At 37.1% G+C, this 19,218-nt stretch overlaps 3 protein-coding genes across 3 annotated transcripts; 1 reads left to right on the plus strand and 2 right to left on the minus strand.

Moving 5' to 3' along the window:
- Nucleotides 1–701: 701 nt before the first annotated feature.
- Nucleotides 702–2,142, minus strand: LOC111337718 (uncharacterized). The gene is made up of 2 exons (XM_022944064.2): nt 1,818–2,142; nt 702–1,149 (listed from the first exon to the last, which is right to left on the minus strand). The coding sequence occupies exons 1-2, from the start codon at nt 1,998–2,000 to the stop codon at nt 853–855; spliced, it is 480 nt and encodes a 159-aa protein (XP_022799799.2). The 5' UTR covers nt 2,001–2,142; the 3' UTR covers nt 702–852.
- Nucleotides 2,143–4,776: 2,634 nt separating this feature from the next.
- Nucleotides 4,777–6,854, plus strand: LOC111337699 (uncharacterized). The gene has a single exon (XM_022944043.2). It carries the CDS (start codon nt 4,880–4,882, stop codon nt 6,608–6,610), a length of 1,731 nt encoding a protein of 576 aa, XP_022799778.2. The 5' UTR covers nt 4,777–4,879; the 3' UTR covers nt 6,611–6,854.
- A 1,733-nt stretch (nt 6,855–8,587) lies between these two features.
- Nucleotides 8,588–19,216, minus strand: LOC111337701 (DENN domain-containing protein 11). The gene is made up of 9 exons (XM_022944046.2): nt 18,878–19,216; nt 17,742–17,841; nt 16,110–16,271; nt 14,416–14,557; nt 13,398–13,536; nt 12,633–12,758; nt 11,604–11,751; nt 10,174–10,230; nt 8,588–8,929 (listed from the first exon to the last, which is right to left on the minus strand). Exons 1-9 carry the CDS (start codon nt 19,101–19,103, stop codon nt 8,725–8,727), a joined length of 1,305 nt encoding a protein of 434 aa, XP_022799781.2. The 5' UTR covers nt 19,104–19,216; the 3' UTR covers nt 8,588–8,724.
- Between the last annotated feature and the right edge of the window lie 2 nt (nt 19,217–19,218).

A 19,218-nucleotide genomic window follows, 5' to 3' on the forward strand; every position in this document is an offset into this window, starting at 1 on the left:
TGTCAGGTTTCGCATAAAAGTTCGCATAAATAGAATGGCAAATAGTTCCTTTATTTCAGTAAACAAAAGCAGGTTGTCAGGTTTCGCATAAAAGTTCCGTTTTAGAATTAATTTTCGCCTTTTCACGCTGATATTTTTTTAAGGTCGCCATTGGTTTCGGGCAGGGCTGGGCGAAAAATTAATTATCATTCCACGCTAACTGGTCATCATGGGAAATTTGGTTCTCTCTTTTATGTAAAATATCTGATCAAGTGTTCTATGTTTAGTGAGGAGGGAAATGCGAGAATGACGTACTCTAGTCTGCTTGTGTTGTTACTCTTTCGCACGTTCACCCGAAAAAAGAACGTTTGATCGTAGGTTACGCTCTGCTGCTTTACTGCTTCTATGCTACTTATATGCTTTTAATAAACTTGGCTTGTATTTGTGTTCAGCTCCTTAGGTCCTTACGCGAGCAGAGATGCGCGCTGAGTGCGTAAATAACCCTTAGGATCATGATCTCCGCTCGGCATTAAGTCTTCTCCAGCCCTACAAGTCACAAACATAATTCTGCAATTTGAAGTCTGTCATGTTTCTAACGAAACGAGATACGAGAAGCTAGTAGACCTTCCTCGATTTCCATCTTCGTTCGGAGTGTACCAAAAGTGCTCGTGGTGTTTTCAAGGTCCACCTTGAGAAAGTGTAGCGTCGATGTAACTGATTTGCAATCATTAATCTGAACCTGAATCCGAATTGATGATAGTGATGATGTAACCCTTAAAATATCTTATCCCCACGAATCGAGTCTTCACTTCTATCCAGCGATTGGTCTCTTTGGTAGACTGATGACCTGCAACACAGGCAAGTATGTGACTGCTATAGCTCTACAAAAGGACTTCCATGTTTATCCGCACAAGTGTTAATGCAATAGATATGATCTTTTTTCTCAAAGTGCGAGGCACCAAAAGTGCGTACAATTTTGTAATACATTTCCGCAGCCAGCTTGCATCTTCTCTCTTCTTTGCTGATTCCTTGAAAGAAATACCAGATGTCCAATAGGGCATTCATGACGCCACGCCTGGTTCTGCTGTGCATACGCCTATGACAGGACTGTATCATGTCGTGAAGTAACGCCTTGTCGCAGGCCTCACGTGTCCAGTTATAGTGGTTACCCTGTGGAACATATTGTTTGACAGGTATTAAAAGGTTTATGCGAATAACTCTCACTTCTCGAGATCGAATGTACACCTTAAAAACTGTCATTTTCACTGCCTCGCGATCCTCGAAATCGAAATTTAATGGAAAATAGGTTTGAATGGGTTTTGTGCCAACAAATAGATAGTGAATGATTTCATGAAAGCTTGCCTCAGTCCACAGAGAACTTTACTCCATGATTTTTTTTTCCGGGGAGATTTGATCCCCAAAGTCGCGTAACTATAAAATGTTGACAAAGAACGTTGTGCGAATTTTGACAAAGACCAAAAATGTTTCTTTTTTTTAGAGTCTAGACCCTTGTACGTCCTTTTAACTTTGAGCTTATGATAGTATGGCTTTCGAGCATATTCGTCTTTCCTTTGCGAGAAAAATATGGCAACTTTATCAATATTCGATAAAGGAATTGTAAGGAGACGAAATTTGTTATTGTGACATAAATAACCAATTTTCTCGAAGCAAATTAGTAAACATGATAATTGTGTACGAGGAATATTATAGATCGTTTTTTTTTCCCTAACATTTTTGGCGAAGAGTTGCATTTTCGCAAAAATCACGTAACGCAATTTAACGAACACGTTCTTTCTTATGCACCCAAGCGAAACAAACTTACGCGATATAACACTTACACATCCATAGCATATGTCGTGTTTGTCACAAGCCGGAGTGAACTCTCGTTTAAACGGTGCGTTGATTCCCATGGGTGTACTGCAGCCATTTGTATTTCTATCCGCCTCACAAACTCTGCCTGAGCAAAACGTGAATCTCAACACAAACAGGCCAAGAATTAAGACAGGATCTATAAAAGCCATAAATCACGGTGATTTGACCATGTATCGTGTTCTCGAACTTGTTTAAAGATATCATCGCTTGGAGGCGTACTTTTCGTGAAGAAAAGCTCGCTCAAGCTCCTGTCATCTTACAAACACACTTAAAAAACCTTTCAACTGGGACTTTTTCTGAAAAAGTAATTTCTTACTGAAGTATATATCGAACGGAAGTTATTATAAGGGTTTTGTCGATGTGTCCATAAATTATCTATGACATCAACCTGTGCTCTTTCCACCAAAATACTTCTAGTGTGTTACGGTTGCTGTGACAACGAGTTCTGGTGGTTTTACTGGTGACTAGACAACACAAACGGAGAAGGAATAAGTAAAACTATAAGACGGCTTCGTTTGTTAAAAGAACCCTTCCTTTGATTTTGTAATCTAATGGTGTCTTCACTCAGCTGTCGCTCTATTTCATATGCCAAAATGAAAAACGCCTTACGGCCAGTTTTGGGTGAATTATCAATGACTAAGAGATCTCCTTATATGTCAAGACAGGCTGCGGGGGACTGGGATAACGGAAAAGATCATCTAGTTATGGAGACATTAAGATTATCTTGGAATTTATTTCAGTCACATCATAGATCACTACACAGCTGACTATCGACCCTCGTTATCCGGCTTTTCAATCAAGTTTGCACTGTACAAACTTTGGTGCTGTTTTTTTTATTTTTTTATTTTTTATAACCGAAAAAAGCTATATTGCGAGCAAAATAACTGAAGTAATATTCCGTGCTCGTTATTCTCCACCATGGTTAGTCATAATGAGAGCTCCGGCCAATTCAGCCTCGGTCGTTCTTGAGCTCTGATCAAAAATGTATTTTTCGGTATGGTGTCATAGGTCCAAATTTAAATATCAAGAGAAAGTTGCATTAAGGATTTGCACAAGTACCGATTCAACGCTGAAAAAAAAAAACAAAAACACGTCAACATTGGAAGCAAATGACTTGATTCATTGGGCCCCAGGCAACTGAAGATGATAGGTTAAGCATGAATGGTCCCAGTTGCTCGTAGGCAAAGTAGGCTGTGAATGCATGACTTTAGCCTTCTGATTCTAAAGAAAGTAAGAATGCCACTGACTATAAACAGAATCAATTAACAAAGATTAAAATGATTGATTCCGCATTAATTTCTGCACCGTAGCCGCGCAAGTTGTCGACGGCCAATGTATTTATGCTTGAAAAAAATTTCCGCCGTTCTTTCAGTCTATGAAAGTGAAATTGGATTAGTAATTTGAATTCATTAATTAGTTTTAATACACTGTAAACTGCGAGGTCTACTTCTTTGTTTTGACATGCGCTTTACTGGCATAATTGTCTTGAAAAAAAAAAAACTTAACAAAGCTACTAGGCAAAAACAGAATTAGCAAAGATTGAAAACAATTCGACGATTTTTGCCCTGCACGATCTGATAAAAGCCGATGGATTTGCATAAGCTCCTACGTGTTTAGCTTGGTATTCTTCTATTTGTACAATATAAGTGTGTGTGTGTGTTTTGCTTTTCTTTTTTTGTTATTATTTATTTATTTATTTATTTTTTATTTATTACAATTTAATGACACATATAACTTACTTACTTACTTACTTACTTACATTAATAGATAATAATACAAAAGAGTAAAAAGAAAGGTGCCATAAGGATGGTCCGCAAAAGAGATAAATCCCCATGCACGGCAGACCACCTTTAACAAAAAAACATCTTTCTATTTCTTTCTTAATTTCTATTTTGTAAGTAAACGTAAGAAGATGCTTAAATAGATTTATTTAAAAAAAAATAAGCTCCTACGAATTCTATTAGTTTTCAAAAGCGAAACTAAACCATCGAATTCCAGCGAATTCCATAAATCAGTGAACTGGGCCGGTCTGCTTTTTGGTTTAGTATATTTTTAGGTAGGACTCGTTACTTTTAAAATCTCTCGCAAAGCTGCATGGAGTTATTCGGACAATTTTCCGCTGAGAAGAGTATCTGACCTGTGGATGGCTTTTCATATTAGACAAAGATAATAAAGAAAGAACGCAAATGAACAATAACAAGATTGGCAGGGATTGAAAACAATTTATCGATTAATTACAATTATCGATTGATACCCTTCCTTATTGTATAAATTAAACTACACTGTACATACTGTCTATATTTTCATTCTAAAATTGATTTGGTACAGGCACCCTCCAACAAAAACAAGTTTAAAACAAAACAAGTTTAATCGCTCTCAGCTTTCCGAGAACGCTTACTCGCAATAACATGACTGGAATAAATCACTTTTACTGATAAAATACGTCGCAAACTTTTATATTTATTTATTTACTGTGTACTGGAGAGGAGCATTACACGTGAGGACTCTATCGCATGCGACAAGCTTACACCATGATTGCAACTTGAATCCCGTAGTGTGAATCAACCTTCGTGAATCATGTCGCGTCCTTCCGACAGCGCGTCATGTCGAGGTACTGACATTACTTACTCACCCCCTTCTAATCTGTGTGTTTTTCCTAGTAGGCTCCCGTGGGGAACCAAAATGTCATCATTAAAAGTTTGCGAACTAGAGCGAAGTTAACCCGAGTCTAAGTTCCTGTCACCGAACAGAAAAATCCCAAAAGACAGATAACAAAAGCTTCATTGTCTTAAAAAATCCTAACCAAAACAATAGGCAAAGTTTGATACGTGACCGGTTGATCTGCCGCAGACAATGTGTTTTTTTATAACTGAAAAACAATTCCCTCGCATTGCGAAATTGAAACTGAAACTGACCTTTTTGACTTTTGTCTAAAGATGTACTTAGTAAGCAAAACAAGGCTGCTAAGAGTTAGACAGAAAATTTTTCGCTGAGCAAGTATTTGCAACCTTTTTTCTACTATAACAAGATGTCGTCAATCGTAATAGCCGTGTTTAAACTTACAATCGGTTTACTGGGAAATAGATTTAGAGACAAGATAGCAGATTCGTTGAAAGAAGGCGACATGACTGATCAAAGTTTTCGTGATTTCATTGTTCGCGAGATCAAAGATATCAAATCAAAGCTGGATGGATTAGCAAGAAAGGATTTGTTGGCAAGCATCAGCTTCTTTAATGAAGGAATCAAGTTGTTGTATGAGGTATTTGACGAGGCCAGGCCCAAAAGCGAAAACAACAACGCTGTAACAACAACACAAGCTGCTACAGCGTTGGCTTGTGCTGCTGAAACATTTTCTCTTACAAAAGGAATGAACAAGCTTGAGGTTGCTAACCTCAATGCATCAGCTTCCGGGGTACTATCTAGGGCGAAAGACAGATTCAGAGACGCACGAAGGAAAGCAACGGAAGCTTTCGCCAACACAGCTTTATCAACCTTTGATCGTCTTCTGGCCATGCAGTATCGTGTTATGGCAACAATATTAGAAACTCTAGACAATCCGGTATACTCGATAGCAGCTTGTAGAGTATGCCTTGAAGAGTTGAATAGCCTGCCAGCTGTTCAAAAATGCTTTAAAGTTGAACTCGAGAAAGGGTTCAAGGCTGCGTTTAGAAAAGACGTACGGAGTGACCTGATCTCCACTGTGTGTCATACAAATCGCGTGATATTCAATGTCGCGCTCATGGTCGACTTTGGTAATAAGGAGCTGTCAAACTGGCCATGCGTTGAAATTAGAGAAATTAAAGTTTCTCCACTGCAAAATGACAGAGTGTTAAAAGTTTTGAGGAAAAGAGGCATGGAGCACTGCTTCGGTACTTTGGAATTACTGCGGGGAGAAGATGGAAGTCTAGTGTGGCCAGTAAGCATCGCTTCAAACAGCCTTGGGCAGTTCGTTGTAGCCAACGGTAACGGAGATAAAATGATTAAGTTTTTTGACAGCAGAGGCGAGTTTTTGAACTGCTTCCCTGTCGTGTCGGAAACCTCTCGTGACGATGTCTACTGTCTTTGTCAAGTAGCTACTGATTCGAATGGCAAGATCTACGCCCTTGTCGAACTAAAGCCTCGTGTCAAATCGATAATCTTCAAAGATAACAATACCGGGGCAGTGCATGTGTTTGATTGTGATTTTCAACCGCTACACAAGTTTTCACTGAAGGAGGAATTTAGCACCGTTGCGTTCAGACCATCACTCACAGTCAATGACAAAGGTAAAGTGTTGATACTTCTTATAACACAACCGAATTACTCCCAGAGGAAACCAACCATTCAAGTTTATCAGTCCGATGGTCGATTTGTTAACAACTTTGGCGACGGAATATTGAAGAGTCCAGTTAATATCGCCGCTGCAAGTGAAGGTCGAACACTGGTGACAGATAATGGCGATTCCTGCGTTCACGTTTTTAATGAACATGGTGAACATATTTTTAAGTTAACTGATATGCTAGAATTCGATTCTTCATTTTACACTGCATTTCACTGGCCAAGTGAACACGTTGTTGTCGCTGGTTTCCGCCCACAAACAGAAGAGCTTCAGGTGCTAATATATACTATGGAAGGCAAAATCGTGCGTCACTTTGAGCAAACTGCAAGAGGCATTCGTTTCCTGGCTGAGCTCACTGTTACTGTCGAAGGACGCATTGGTATTCTTGCAATGTTTAAAACTGGAACTAAAAGTTCCTATTTCAAAGTACTAGTAATATAAGTTCTGTATTATTTTATCTCTTCAATTAGGTCAATAAGGTTAGTTTTCATATCAAGAAAATGAAGAATGAAATACTTTCTACTAAAGACAACAATTTTATTGTAACCTTGTCATAGGGATCCTACAAACGTTTGTAAATAAGCACAAACTGAATTCTTAGAAAGTTTTGACAGAAATACAGTCCGACAGGTAGCCAAGACCTTCTGAAAACTGTACTTGATCGTAGTGAATAATAATTAATTTAGTAATGTTTTTAAAAATTTTTTAAATCACTTCTTAAGTATTCTTTCCGAAAATCTATCCTTCCTCCGTCCTTTCTATACAAGTACAGTGAATATTGTACCCTGGTCCCAGAGGCTTTACTTACTCTTTCGTCTCTGTGGTTTTACGAGCCGCGAAGCGGCGAGAAAATTTGACGAGCCGCGAAGCGGTGAGAAGTAAGCGAAAGCTTACTTTCGCGAAAGTAAGCGAAAGCTTGCTTTCGCTTACTTCTCACCGCTTCGCGGCTCGTCAAATTTTCTCGCCGCTTCGCGGCTCGTAAAACCACAGAGACGAAAGAGTAAGTAAAGCCTCTGGGACCAGGGTATGAATATTGCGATAATGGCAAGAAATAAACAATCGTCCAAAACGCCAAGAGTACTCCGCGCTTGTAACCGTTTCTACCTTAACATTGGTATTTATATTCTCCATACTGTTCTCTTCACATTTCCTATGGTACTTACAAGGAGAATTTGTTTAACAATCAGGAGTTTCTAAGGTTGATGATCATTTCCTTTATTCTCATGACCTTTACATTTGACTCAAGGCTGATGGTGTGAGGAGAAATTACATGTCAGTCACTCTTTGGGGTTCCTAAACTCTATGGTCTCTTCCGCGAGGAATTTTCAAAATCTTCCACCAAAACATGACATACTTATTTTTTCTATTCCTTATAGACTAGGCTAAATTATCTTTAGGTGAACCTTGTAAATTTTATTTGAGAGGAAGGTCCTTTGCAACCAAAATCAATATTCACCACTGTCGTGTAAGGGCGTACAGAATTTGTAATTCTGCTCGTTGAGCGAAAAACAATTGTAGCGCGCAATTAAACCTTTTCACAACTCCTGACTACATCAAGAACGGAGTCTCTACATTTTCATCCCTAAAATGTGCAGGTAAAAGGATCAGATACCGGGGCTTTGAAGGTAGATGATACTACGATAATTTAAAAAATAGATTCAAATATCTGTAATATAATTGGAATATTTTGCTTCACGCACCCATCTGGCAATCGTAGCATGTTTGTTTCAAAGTCGCTTCAGACCCTGGAAGACATTCACATTAGAGCAGCGAGATTTATTTTTAACATAAAGGAATCTACTCTCAACACTGAAGTCCTGGCAAAGACAAAATGAAAATCCTTATCATACATCTACAAAAAGAGAATTGCAACTATAACTTATCAGGCATTTTACAATAGAGCTCCGGCTGGTATAATCTCTCTATTCACTAAAACATCTCCGTTAAGAAATCTCAGGGACGGTCTGAAACTATACGTGCAACGACCTAGAAGTAATTTCCTTCGATCTTCCTTCTCTCATCGAGCGTCTCTTTTATGGAATAACTTACTCATGTACTTAAAGAGCAAACCGAACGTTGTTTCTTTTAAATCTGCTCTTAAAGCCAAATCTGACATTTTAGATAAAATAATATTTGATGGTTTACAGGGAATAAACAAAGACATTGTGAATTACATATTCTAATGCTATTTTTATTATTATTTTCTTTTATTTATTTATTTTAACGCTACAGTCAATTGACTGTTGACTATCTTACTGGTATTATAGTTTTTTTTTTTTTACTCATTGTAAATAATTCTTAAGTTTGTCAACATTAATATTTAAATTGTTGTAGATATATTTAAATTTGTAGGTCCACATCAGCTTTTTAGCTGCCTTCTCGTACTGACCTACATGACAAATAAAGTATGTAGGTATGTATGTACGTATGTATGTACGAAGAACGTCTTCTAAAACCTTTTTCCAAGGTGTCGATGTTGTGATGTCACAGCTATTGAAAGTTTTCTCACCAGACCTCCCTGAGGAGTAAGAAATCTGCACACAGAACTGTCATCATTAAGGTGTGTAAAACGGGCAGCATTTTGGTTCTGGAATCAGGACATTAATTCCATACAGATCCACCAAGTCCGACAGAAAACGGCGATCTCCCTTTGGATCAAGCCCTATGTTTCGGATCATGTCTGGTGTTAAAACTCTGTCTTGAGTAGAAGCTACCTCGAAAAGCGTCTGGAAAAGTGAATTGTTTAAATTCACAAAGAACCTAAGTGCAAAGACACAGGCAGTTAAATTATTCAGTAGAAGAATTAATTTTTCCTATTTAAAGGGAACTAAGAATCCATTTAAATTGAAATTGGTGTGGCACCCAACATACGTCTTCATAATGAGAGGGCATGGGTTCTATTATCGTGAAAGCCTGATGTATTTTCAAGGCTTCAGTTTGTTAATCGTAATTATCTACGGGTCAGCCTTTAATCTATTCGTCAAATGGCCCTTACAACCCCGCTCAAGTCATTCTGTTGGTGGAAACCCATAAAAGCTGACGCATATGGGGCCTGACGAGTAGGCCTGTCTCGATTGTGCTGGGCAACTACTGAGCAAATCTTTGTAGTTCTAGAAACCTCGAGCAATTTTTGCCTTTCTGAGCAATTTTTGAACAACATTTAGGTTTAGACCACACATCAAGCACGATAAAGTCAATGATTTCATAAAAAAAAAACTTCGCCTTAGGCAAATTTCTTGAATGTTTACATAAAAATATCAAGAAACTTAGGAAGCAACCTTTAGGTGGCAATTTTTGGGAAATTTTTAGCAATTTCTAACATTCCAGGATTTTACGAGCACAATCGGGACAGGCCCTTTTTACGGTTTAATATCAACGAAATTAGCTTTTTGCAAGAAGAACCATCGTTAACTCGTATTGCAAACGTCTGTCGTCCACACTTACTAAAAAAATCATTTTCGCTTGCAAAGCGCGACAGGAAGCTGTCAGTCATAACTATAATCTGTTGTGAAATATTAAATCAACTTTGTTGTCCGCTGGTGTTTTATGTGTTATCCGCCTTTTAAACCTCTAGTAAACTAGGGTAAAAAGTTTGTATTTTTTTCGAGAATATTTTGCATCCGTATACTGGCAGTATGGTTAATTGATACTCCACACTCGTATTTTAAGAGGGGGGGGGGGTCAAATCGCCGAGAGAGGTCTAAATCTGTTAGCAGGCCATATCTTGGGGGGGGGGGGGGGGGTACAAATCTGCTAGGAAACCGTTCCAGAAAAAGCCTGCTGGCCCCTTCACTCGCATAGCTCTGTAGCAAAACGTAAAACACTCATGAAAAATCAAGTCGCGTTTTTCGATTAATTGTGGGTTTCCTTCCAAAAACAAAAGCATTTAACAGAACTTTCATTTCAGCTGATTTCAGGCTCTGATCATCAAGTACACTGTCACCAATCACCAAAATACAAACAAGGGAGAACCTTCTAGTACAACAAGGTACAATTTTACTTACCTGGTATACATTTTTTCATCATCTGTTACTTCACCTCCCGTGTACAGCTGCTGTTGCCTTGACATGTACAAGTAGAAAAAAAAAAAGACTTTTAGTTCCTCTTGAACTTCTCTAAGTTCAAAATAAAACAGACTGGCCATTAATGCCTTGGATAAAAAATAAATAAATCAGTAAAAAAGGCCACTGCTATTCCATCACAACGGAGCTAAAACTGGTTAAACAGAAGAGAAACCAGAAGTAGTCCGAATGGGTAAATAAGCAAGTCACTTAGAATTACTAGAAAACATTTCCAAGTAAATAATGTTTGTCTTTTAGTACAGAAACATAATTAAATATTTGTCTATGGACGTTATTAAATGTGAGAAGCAAACAGTTTTCCGAGAGTGAAGCTTAAGAAAAACTGTAAGCTTCCACCTTTACTGGGTGAGATATTGAGCGTTCGGCGTCCTTTCGGCTCTTCGTACAACCACACGAATAGCCACGTTCGTGTGTTAATCGAGTTCAGCTGCATAACCCTTTCCCTTATTGAACTAACTTTATCAGCAGGGATTTGCTAAAGCAAAGGCATAGAAAAAACCAGGAAAGATTTATTACTCGACGTTTCGGGGTCATCATGACTCCATTATCAAGAGACTAGTTTAAAAACATGCAAATAAGGAAAGGTACAAGAATAGCATAAATTAGACTGAACGGCTTAAACAAACACCTTGGCGCGGATGGAATCCGTTTGCACGTTCAGTGTTGGCTTACGCATGCGAATATACAACATTTCATTAACAAGGCAATCAAATTTGCCGTTACATTTCGTGATGACGTTGAATTGCTCGATCAAGCGTTCAGGCATTTCACTATTGTGCTGGAGGTGGTAGTGTTTGTAGATAGAAGATGATTTCCTTTTGTGCCCTTCTACGCGCTCGTGTAAGTGACCACGAGTATAGCCCACATACCCTGCATCACACAGGTTACATTTAAATTCATAAACGATACATTGTTGATAATTTGATTGCCTTGTTAATGAAATGTTGTATATTCGCATGCGTAAGCCAACACTGAACGTGCAAACGGATTCCATCCGCGCCAAGGTGTTTGTTTAAGCCGTTCAGTCTAATTTATGCTATTCTTGTACCTTTCCTTATTTGCATGTTTTTAAACTAGTCTCTTGATAATGGAGTCATGATGACCCCGAAACGTCGAGTAATAAATCTTTCCTGGTTTGAACTAACTTTAAACAAAAATTTGAACACAGCATTTTCAGTTCGTAGAGTATCATTCGATTTTCCCCAGTTTAAGCCATGGCATAATTTTTCATACGGACAGGTGACGCCTTTACACCAATTCAGCGCATGCAAAAAATTTCGCTTAAGGCAAAGTGCAAGATTCAATTGAACCACATATCAGCTTGTTTATGCATGGTCACATACAGCACTCACCTGAAGGAGTCCAGTTCTTCTAACCTGTCTCTGTCTGCATTATTAAAGTTTGCAATCCAACTCAAGTGTGGTTTACACTTGATATTCTGGTTATCAACATACACATCATACACTTGTAACTTGCTCTCAAATATCTTTTCTGTAGTACCTGACAAGCAACAAAAGATTGATTTTAAGGTGACTAAATTTAGCAATATCAAACTAGCCTAACCAAGCAATAAGTGGTGTGGTGGATCACTTGTTCAATCTTTCAAACATCTAAAGATAGCTTTCCTAAAGATTATTCTCAACTTGTAATACTGCTACCCTGAAAAACCTACCCAACTCAGGCAAAAATTCACTGTTCAATAAAGGCAGTATAAACCAGCCTGAAGGGCCCAGTTGCTCGAAGGCCAATCAGTGCTAACCCAGGGTTAAATTTCAGTCTGAGTTTCTTTAATACTTTGTTCAAAAACCTTATTGGGATAATAATAAGCATTCAATCATCAAATTGTTTACAAAAAGAATTATACTAACTTTTCTTTTAAAGCTTTCAGAATCTAAATCAGATTTCACACCAACCCAGGGTTATCTTAACCAGCTTTGAACAACCCGGCCCAGTGGTTATGGGTCTTTGATTATAAATCAAGAGATCCCAGGTTCAAATCTTCACCTCTGCCTCTCAACAGGATTCATTTCTTAGTAATTCTGAGTTCAATTTCACCATTGGTCTTTGTAAGCAGCAAGCTGGCTTATACCAACCAGTTGTGCTGTTCAAAAATTTATGTTCTACTTAATTAGTGTATGCATCAATAGCGTTCTCATTGAAAACAGGTATGCACAATATATGGAAGACCTAGATAACATCTCCATTTAGACCACTATTACTTTATAGGATGTATCCCGTTTCCGATGTAAAACTAAGAAGAATTGAAATAGTATTCCAAAGTCTTGTACCGATAATTAAAATTCTATGAGAGTACACAGGTGTATTAGGAAGAGAAAAAAAATATTAATTAGGTTTATGATTTCTGACAAAATGAAACTTACATGCAATGTATTTGTGTTCTTCATGCAGTGCACTCAAGTCACAAACATTTGTAAAAAACAGTGGGTTGCTTCCAGTTTCAAAACCAAATGGAATCCCATGGCTTGCCAACAAACAAGCACAGTAAACTGTCAGGTAAAGAATTTTGTTTATCAAATGATTTGAATGTAACAATGGGTAATAATTGTTAGGCCCGTTTAAAATCCCTGCAAGTATGCTGTAATATAAGCAGCTACTATGAATATCACATTGCAAAGTGCCAGTAACAATAGCAATAAGTTTCTGGTAGATGATGGACTGGCTCTTGTCATATAATGAACCAGGGCAGTGCTGATGTGATTGAGAGATTCCAGTATGACATTGAATCATCTCAAGAGTGGAAAGCATTTTTCCTGCAAGAAACAGTGTGGTCTAACAATGAATCTCTCCGTCCTCTTGCCATCCTCAACTCCAGGTGGTCACCTTTATCAGTCCATCACCCTACTGAGAATCTTATAGCCTTGATATCTTGGATCAAGGCATCCAGCTGGTTTAAGATCATTATATACAATTGTATTTAACTGTAATTTACCACAGCCAAAGGGAATAATTTATTTCTGAATAATCCCTGAGGAAGTGGAGGGGATTACTTTCTACTAATTCATATGTTGAATACGATACACTCTTTTTGTTAGGCACATTGAGATTAGAAATGCGCCCTATAAGCATCTATTTATTATTATTATTATTATTATTATTACTATTATTATTATTATTATTATTATTACCTCTGTAGCAAGCCACCCCAACAGGAGGAGGTGAAAAGAATAAAATACGTTTCTGCAGTAAAACAAATTTCCAGAGAACAAAAATTTGCTCCCCAAAGAACTTGATAAACTGAGGGAAACACCCAGCTGGATGTGTGATCTGTTGACAAAAACAAAGCATAAAAGGATTCATTAAATTCAGACAACAATCTAAAGTTGATGTTGAAGATGATGTAGTGGGGTATGTTGCAATATAAGTTACTGCATATGGTACTGTGCAAAATTATTAAGCTCAAAATTTAGCAAAATTGCTGAACTTCTGGGCTTTTCATCATAAAAGGATGAAATTTAGTTCACCTCAACAATTTAAAGAAAATCTGGCAAACTTCCAAGATGCCAATTGTTTCAGCTGACCTAAAACTCTTTAGAAGACAATTTAATGCCTCAAAAATTTCCACAAGAAATTAGTTTGAAGAAAGTTTTTTCCTTCAAATTTTCAAGCAAATATTCTCTCTGACAGTTTGCTCGATGAAAGTAAATTCTTCTTTGTCATGTGTTCAGCAAGAAAATAAATTATTACACGACTCGGGCAGTCAGAGGGCCAATAACTAAAGTCAACCAATCAAAATGCTCTATTGCCAGTCAATATTCTCTCAGTATTGGGCCGGGCACTGTCCCACATGGTCCCGAATGATGCCGCACTTGTGTCCCTTTGAACTTCAGTCGTATAATTAATCTCTTATCAACCAAGCTTGCTTGGGACCATACTTGAAGAATATCGGCCCTCGTCTTTTTTTGTACGGACCTCAGGCCGATATTCTCCCAGTACGGCCCTCGCGTATATATTGCATGATCTTGATTTTTTTCATGGAAAAATTTTAGAATCTTGATATCCACCTTGGTCTTTGTTTTCTCAGATGAGGAATTATTTCAAGGTTTTAAGCCATTCCAGGGGTAATTTGCTAAGTTCATTATATCAAAATATAGTGACACAACTCCTTCACAAAATTAAAATTTGGAAAAATTGTTTTAGGAATACCTGTAACACTGGTATCTCCTCCAGTCCAGGAACCCTCTCAAGAGTGGGAGATGGAAAGTAATTATTTCTAAGCACACAGTTCTTATACCTATTGTAATAATTTTCAAGATCCTCATAATGCCCAGGGTTTTCAAGCTGCCTCCTGCAAAATATTACATTTAATGAATACCATGAAAAGCGCTTTGATACGTTTAAAATGAAAATTACAGGTGTAAAAATTAAAAACCAGTTCAATTTTGATTTCCCATTGACTAACAATCTTCAACAACAAGCTGAAACAAAGGAAAATCAAAATTAAACTGGTTCACTTGATAATTTCAAACCAGGATAAAATTTGAACCACAACATTTTACAATATCTCTTAAAAAGAAAAATCTAATAAATTTATAATGAAAGATATTTCATTAATTTAAACATAGAAACAATCTACAGTACATAAAAATGCAGCTTTAGATAAAATAAATGATAACTAGAAACAAGCACGTCGCAAGGTTTTCAATTTTGCAAATGCATTTAATCCCATCTCCTATCTCTAAACCCACTTGCAGTTTTGTTAACCCACTAATTCCCAAGATCTCATCAGTAATTCTCCATACTGACTATCCCATATAATAATAATAATAATAATAAAGGTCTTTATTAAGAATTATTGTGCAAACAGACATGCAACAATTAACATGAATAGAATGAGTAAAGAAAAGGAAAAGGTATTAATTACTATTGAAAAGACATCTATTAATATAAAACTGATTTAAAACAGCTTGTCTGAACCTTAGGTAAAATGTAATTATGCGACCTCCTTCTCAACTGCCGTGTTCTCTGGGGTGGTAAGAGATCGCTAAACACAGTGTTGATGGAAGAGATCCTTTGCCATAATTTCTTATCTCTATTACGATGGATATCTAAGATACTGTGCTGCTTTAAGCAGTAACCCAGCTTATAACACCTGGAAAAGAGCTTATCAATTCTACTTAAATATCTACAGTAACTATAAAAAGCACACCTCCAGACCTCAATAGCATAATTAGGTAAAAACTGAAAGAATCAAACTTTGAAAAAGTAAGTCCAAATTCTCAATAGAGTAGCCATAATATTTACATATTCTTAAAATATACAACCTACTGCTAGCCTTACTAAGTAAATAATCAAATATGAGTGTCCCAATTAACTGGCACTTGCTCAAAGGTAACACCCAATAGTTTCAGTTATTCTCTCCTCCCTATGATCTTGAGTGGTTCAGGAGGCATCTTGGAAGTCTTCCTCATAAAAGAAGTTCTCATGTTTTCGTCAAGTTGACTTTCATGCAGTTCTTCTCAGACCATTCAATAAAGGATAGGACTTCCATTTCGGATTCATCTAAGCCTACATTTGCCTCGATTGGTATAAACTAATAGTTATATCATCAGCAAATTTAACAAGAAGATTTTCTTATTAGTGTTAACAGCTTTGATATCATTAATAAAAATAGAAAATAAAACCAGCCCCAGGACTGTAACTTGAGGAACACCCTATTTATAGAATATAATTCTTATGATGTAAGTTTGAAGAATTTGAATTGGATTGACTAATAATCCCTTTATTCTCATCAATTGCTCGCTTGATTTTGTATTGATATTGTAAGGAGAAATTCTGTCCTGGTCACTCGTGGGAATGAAAGAGTTGAAAAAGAGACAAAAAAAAAAAAACAAGGTTACCTTACTTCCTCTTCAAGGAATGACATGTGTTCATGAAGAGATGTGTACTTGGCACAAAGAATCCCTACTGATTTCATTCTAGCTCCTCTCTCGGCCACATTATCAACAGCCATACGCTCAAAACAACTCAACCCATAAAGACCATCTTTGGTTTTGAAGTATCTGGTAGAGGAAAAAGATAGTTTGCCTTAAAAAGTTAAAAAAAAATGTTGGCATGTGGACCTAAGTATAAGGACTAGCTGATAAAATGATATTTTGATGAGTCCAAACCAAGAGATTCTCTATTGAGTCACGTTCAACAGCAGAATCTCTATGTTAGTGTTCCTGCATAGAAACAGTAAGTTAAAGTCAAGACTAAAATATTAAAAAGAAGATCAATTAAACATCCACGGGTAATTCTATATTTTGATTTTTGAGACTTAAGTGTCTTCACAAGATTATTGTTTTGAAGAGATTGGAGGATTCCCTTAGATTAACAAACTATTTGACCTACCGTATTTATTTGCCTATAAGCCAATCTTGGCCATAAGCCGAGACCCTAAAAGTTTAAAAGCCATTGGATTCGAATGAAAAATAAACCAAAAACACTCCGCTATAAGGTGAGACCAAAACTTTTGTTGAAATGTTGTAAAGCAGTTCACCACCCTTGTTAAGTGAGACAAATAAACATAACCGTAGATTGTAATCAAACAAAAGTTAGAATTGTCTCTCTCCTGCGAAACACTTGCACCCAGCTGTAAAGGAGTTTATGAATAGAGGTATTGGTTAAATCCCATTTAGATTTCAAAGCTAATCTATCATCACGCCAAAAGCTCATTATTCTTTGTACAACTTAGCCTTTAAATTAAAAGTTTTTGCTGAGGCAGAGGCTGTTGAGAAAAACTCTGAGATCGCCAAAGAATACGCAGCGATCCACAGTGAAATGGACTTGGGCAGAACTTCCAGAGGAGGTGGTGGAGAAATCATTTAAAACATGCAGGATATGGAACACACTCAACGGTACAGAAGATGAAAGCATCTACACGGATGAAATGCCTGAACTTAAGCCACCGATGAGATGGCCTTGAGACCAACAGCAAAAAAGAAGACAACTAAACACTTCATTCTTGAAGTTATAATTAAACAAAACGGCCCTTTTAGGACCCACTACCTAAATAAAAGTAATTGACCAAAAAGAATTTTGCAGAAGACTAGTAATTTGTGTTTGTTGATGATAGTGTGGCTTGTAGCAGAATATACATTTGATTTATGGTTATTCTCCCATAGGATTTTTTTTTTGTAGAAATACTCAGCTATAAGCCAAGCCCCCTGTCTTGTTAAAGTTTAACTAGTTCGCAGTTTCTTTTTCAGCAAAAATTGTTTGGCTAAGTAAACCCATTCTGAACACCACCTACTGATCAAACTCTGATAACTCTAATTCGAAACTACTCACTGACCCAGACGGACTGCCTGAACACTTGTCCAACTGAATGACTTACAAGCACATTTTCATCTTTTACGCAATGAAGCAAGAAATATTGCAAGTTGTGTCGTATGCTTACCAGTATTTCTCTTCAGATGAAATCAAGGGAAGGAGGCACATGATGTTGGAACATACAGAGAATACTATGGATCTTTCTCTCTTGTACTTACATGAAGTCTTTTGTGATTGTATGTGAGCCACTGGCCAAAGCTTTAAATTCCACACCAGTTAAATCCACTGATCTAGGATGCTTCCATTCAATTTCATTTCCTGAGTAAAATATGTATGTTTTATCTGACTCCAGTAACAAACTCAACATACTTTTAATTGTGGATTAAAAATTTCAAATACAACCATGCACCACAAGGAAAGGGGGGCACCTATGGTTCTAACTGTTGAGAATTCCAATTTTTTTGATGAAGGTAGGAAATTAAATGTAAACATTTTTCAAAGTCTTAGAGGTTCACGCTATGTTTTGGCCAGCTTTTTTTGCAGTATAAAATGAAATTACAAGTGTTTTGAACCATGAAATAAGAACAGAGATGAAGGCTGTTAGAAAGAACAAGGCTTTGGAATAAAATGCTCTCAAATATCATTTCAAAAATTTAATGGAGAAATAGTGAAAAACTCAATAGCAGAGGAGAAAAGAACTAGCCTCAGTTGTTCCAAGGGTGGATAATACTACCTATTCACTGGATAAATTGCTACCTGGTGTATAGAGCAGTACTGTTTAGTAATTCTTATCTGCTGTAGAGCGATTTCTCCATTCGATAGCGTTACCTGCCCCTGAAGAACTGGGCCAGAGCTCTCGTGTCATTCTTAATTACTTACATGTCGAAGTATACCCGTGCTAAAAGAAGTGAAAACCAAATTGAAATGGCAACCACTTTACACCTAAAGCTCTTAAGCAAAATAAAGTGTAAAAACCTTTTGATTGGATATTACTCTTGGTCATGGAAAGGGGAAAAGAAATGTGAACTCATCAAAAAAGTAACTGCTTGGAATTTACCCCAGGTTTAAAATAAAAAAAAAATGTGAAAATAATATATACTGTGTCAAGGGGCTTAAACCAGATCACGTATAAATGTAGTTGAGATGCTTCCTTGATAATTCAACAGGAAGGGTGAAAATTGAAAAAAGAAAGTGAAATGTGAATTGACTGGAAAATAAATAGATGTGTGTTTTCCCCACCAACCAACATTAAAGATAATATGCAATTACAGGTTACAGTGTTATGTTCAACGTCTGCCTTATCATTTTGGAGATCCCACAAATAGAAAAGTTATGAATACTGAATGAGTGTTACCTCGTCTTGTATCAAAGTGCACGACGTAAACAGCGATTATCAACTCTGGAACAGTTCTTTCCTGTTCGTTTGAGGCCCTTTCAGAGGAAAGAAGGAAGGAAAAATTCCCACCAGACGTTGTGTGTTCATCTCCTGGGGGGAAAGATGAAAGTTCGCTTCTTGGGTCGTACGAAACATCGGGCACTTCCTCAAAATCAACAAGTACTCCTTCGTCTCCATCCGCCATAACTGAACATCTCCTTACTAGAGTAGGGTAAGTAGATGATGGCTCATGACGTGACTTCTGCTCTCACCGGAGCCTGTGGACTAGTTTCAGATGAATTCGATTTTAAAAATTTCAT

The sequence above is a fragment of the Stylophora pistillata genome, chromosome 3 (assembly GCF_964205215.1).
Source record: "Stylophora pistillata chromosome 3, jaStyPist1.2, whole genome shotgun sequence".
Lineage (NCBI taxonomy): Eukaryota > Metazoa > Cnidaria > Anthozoa > Scleractinia > Pocilloporidae > Stylophora > Stylophora pistillata.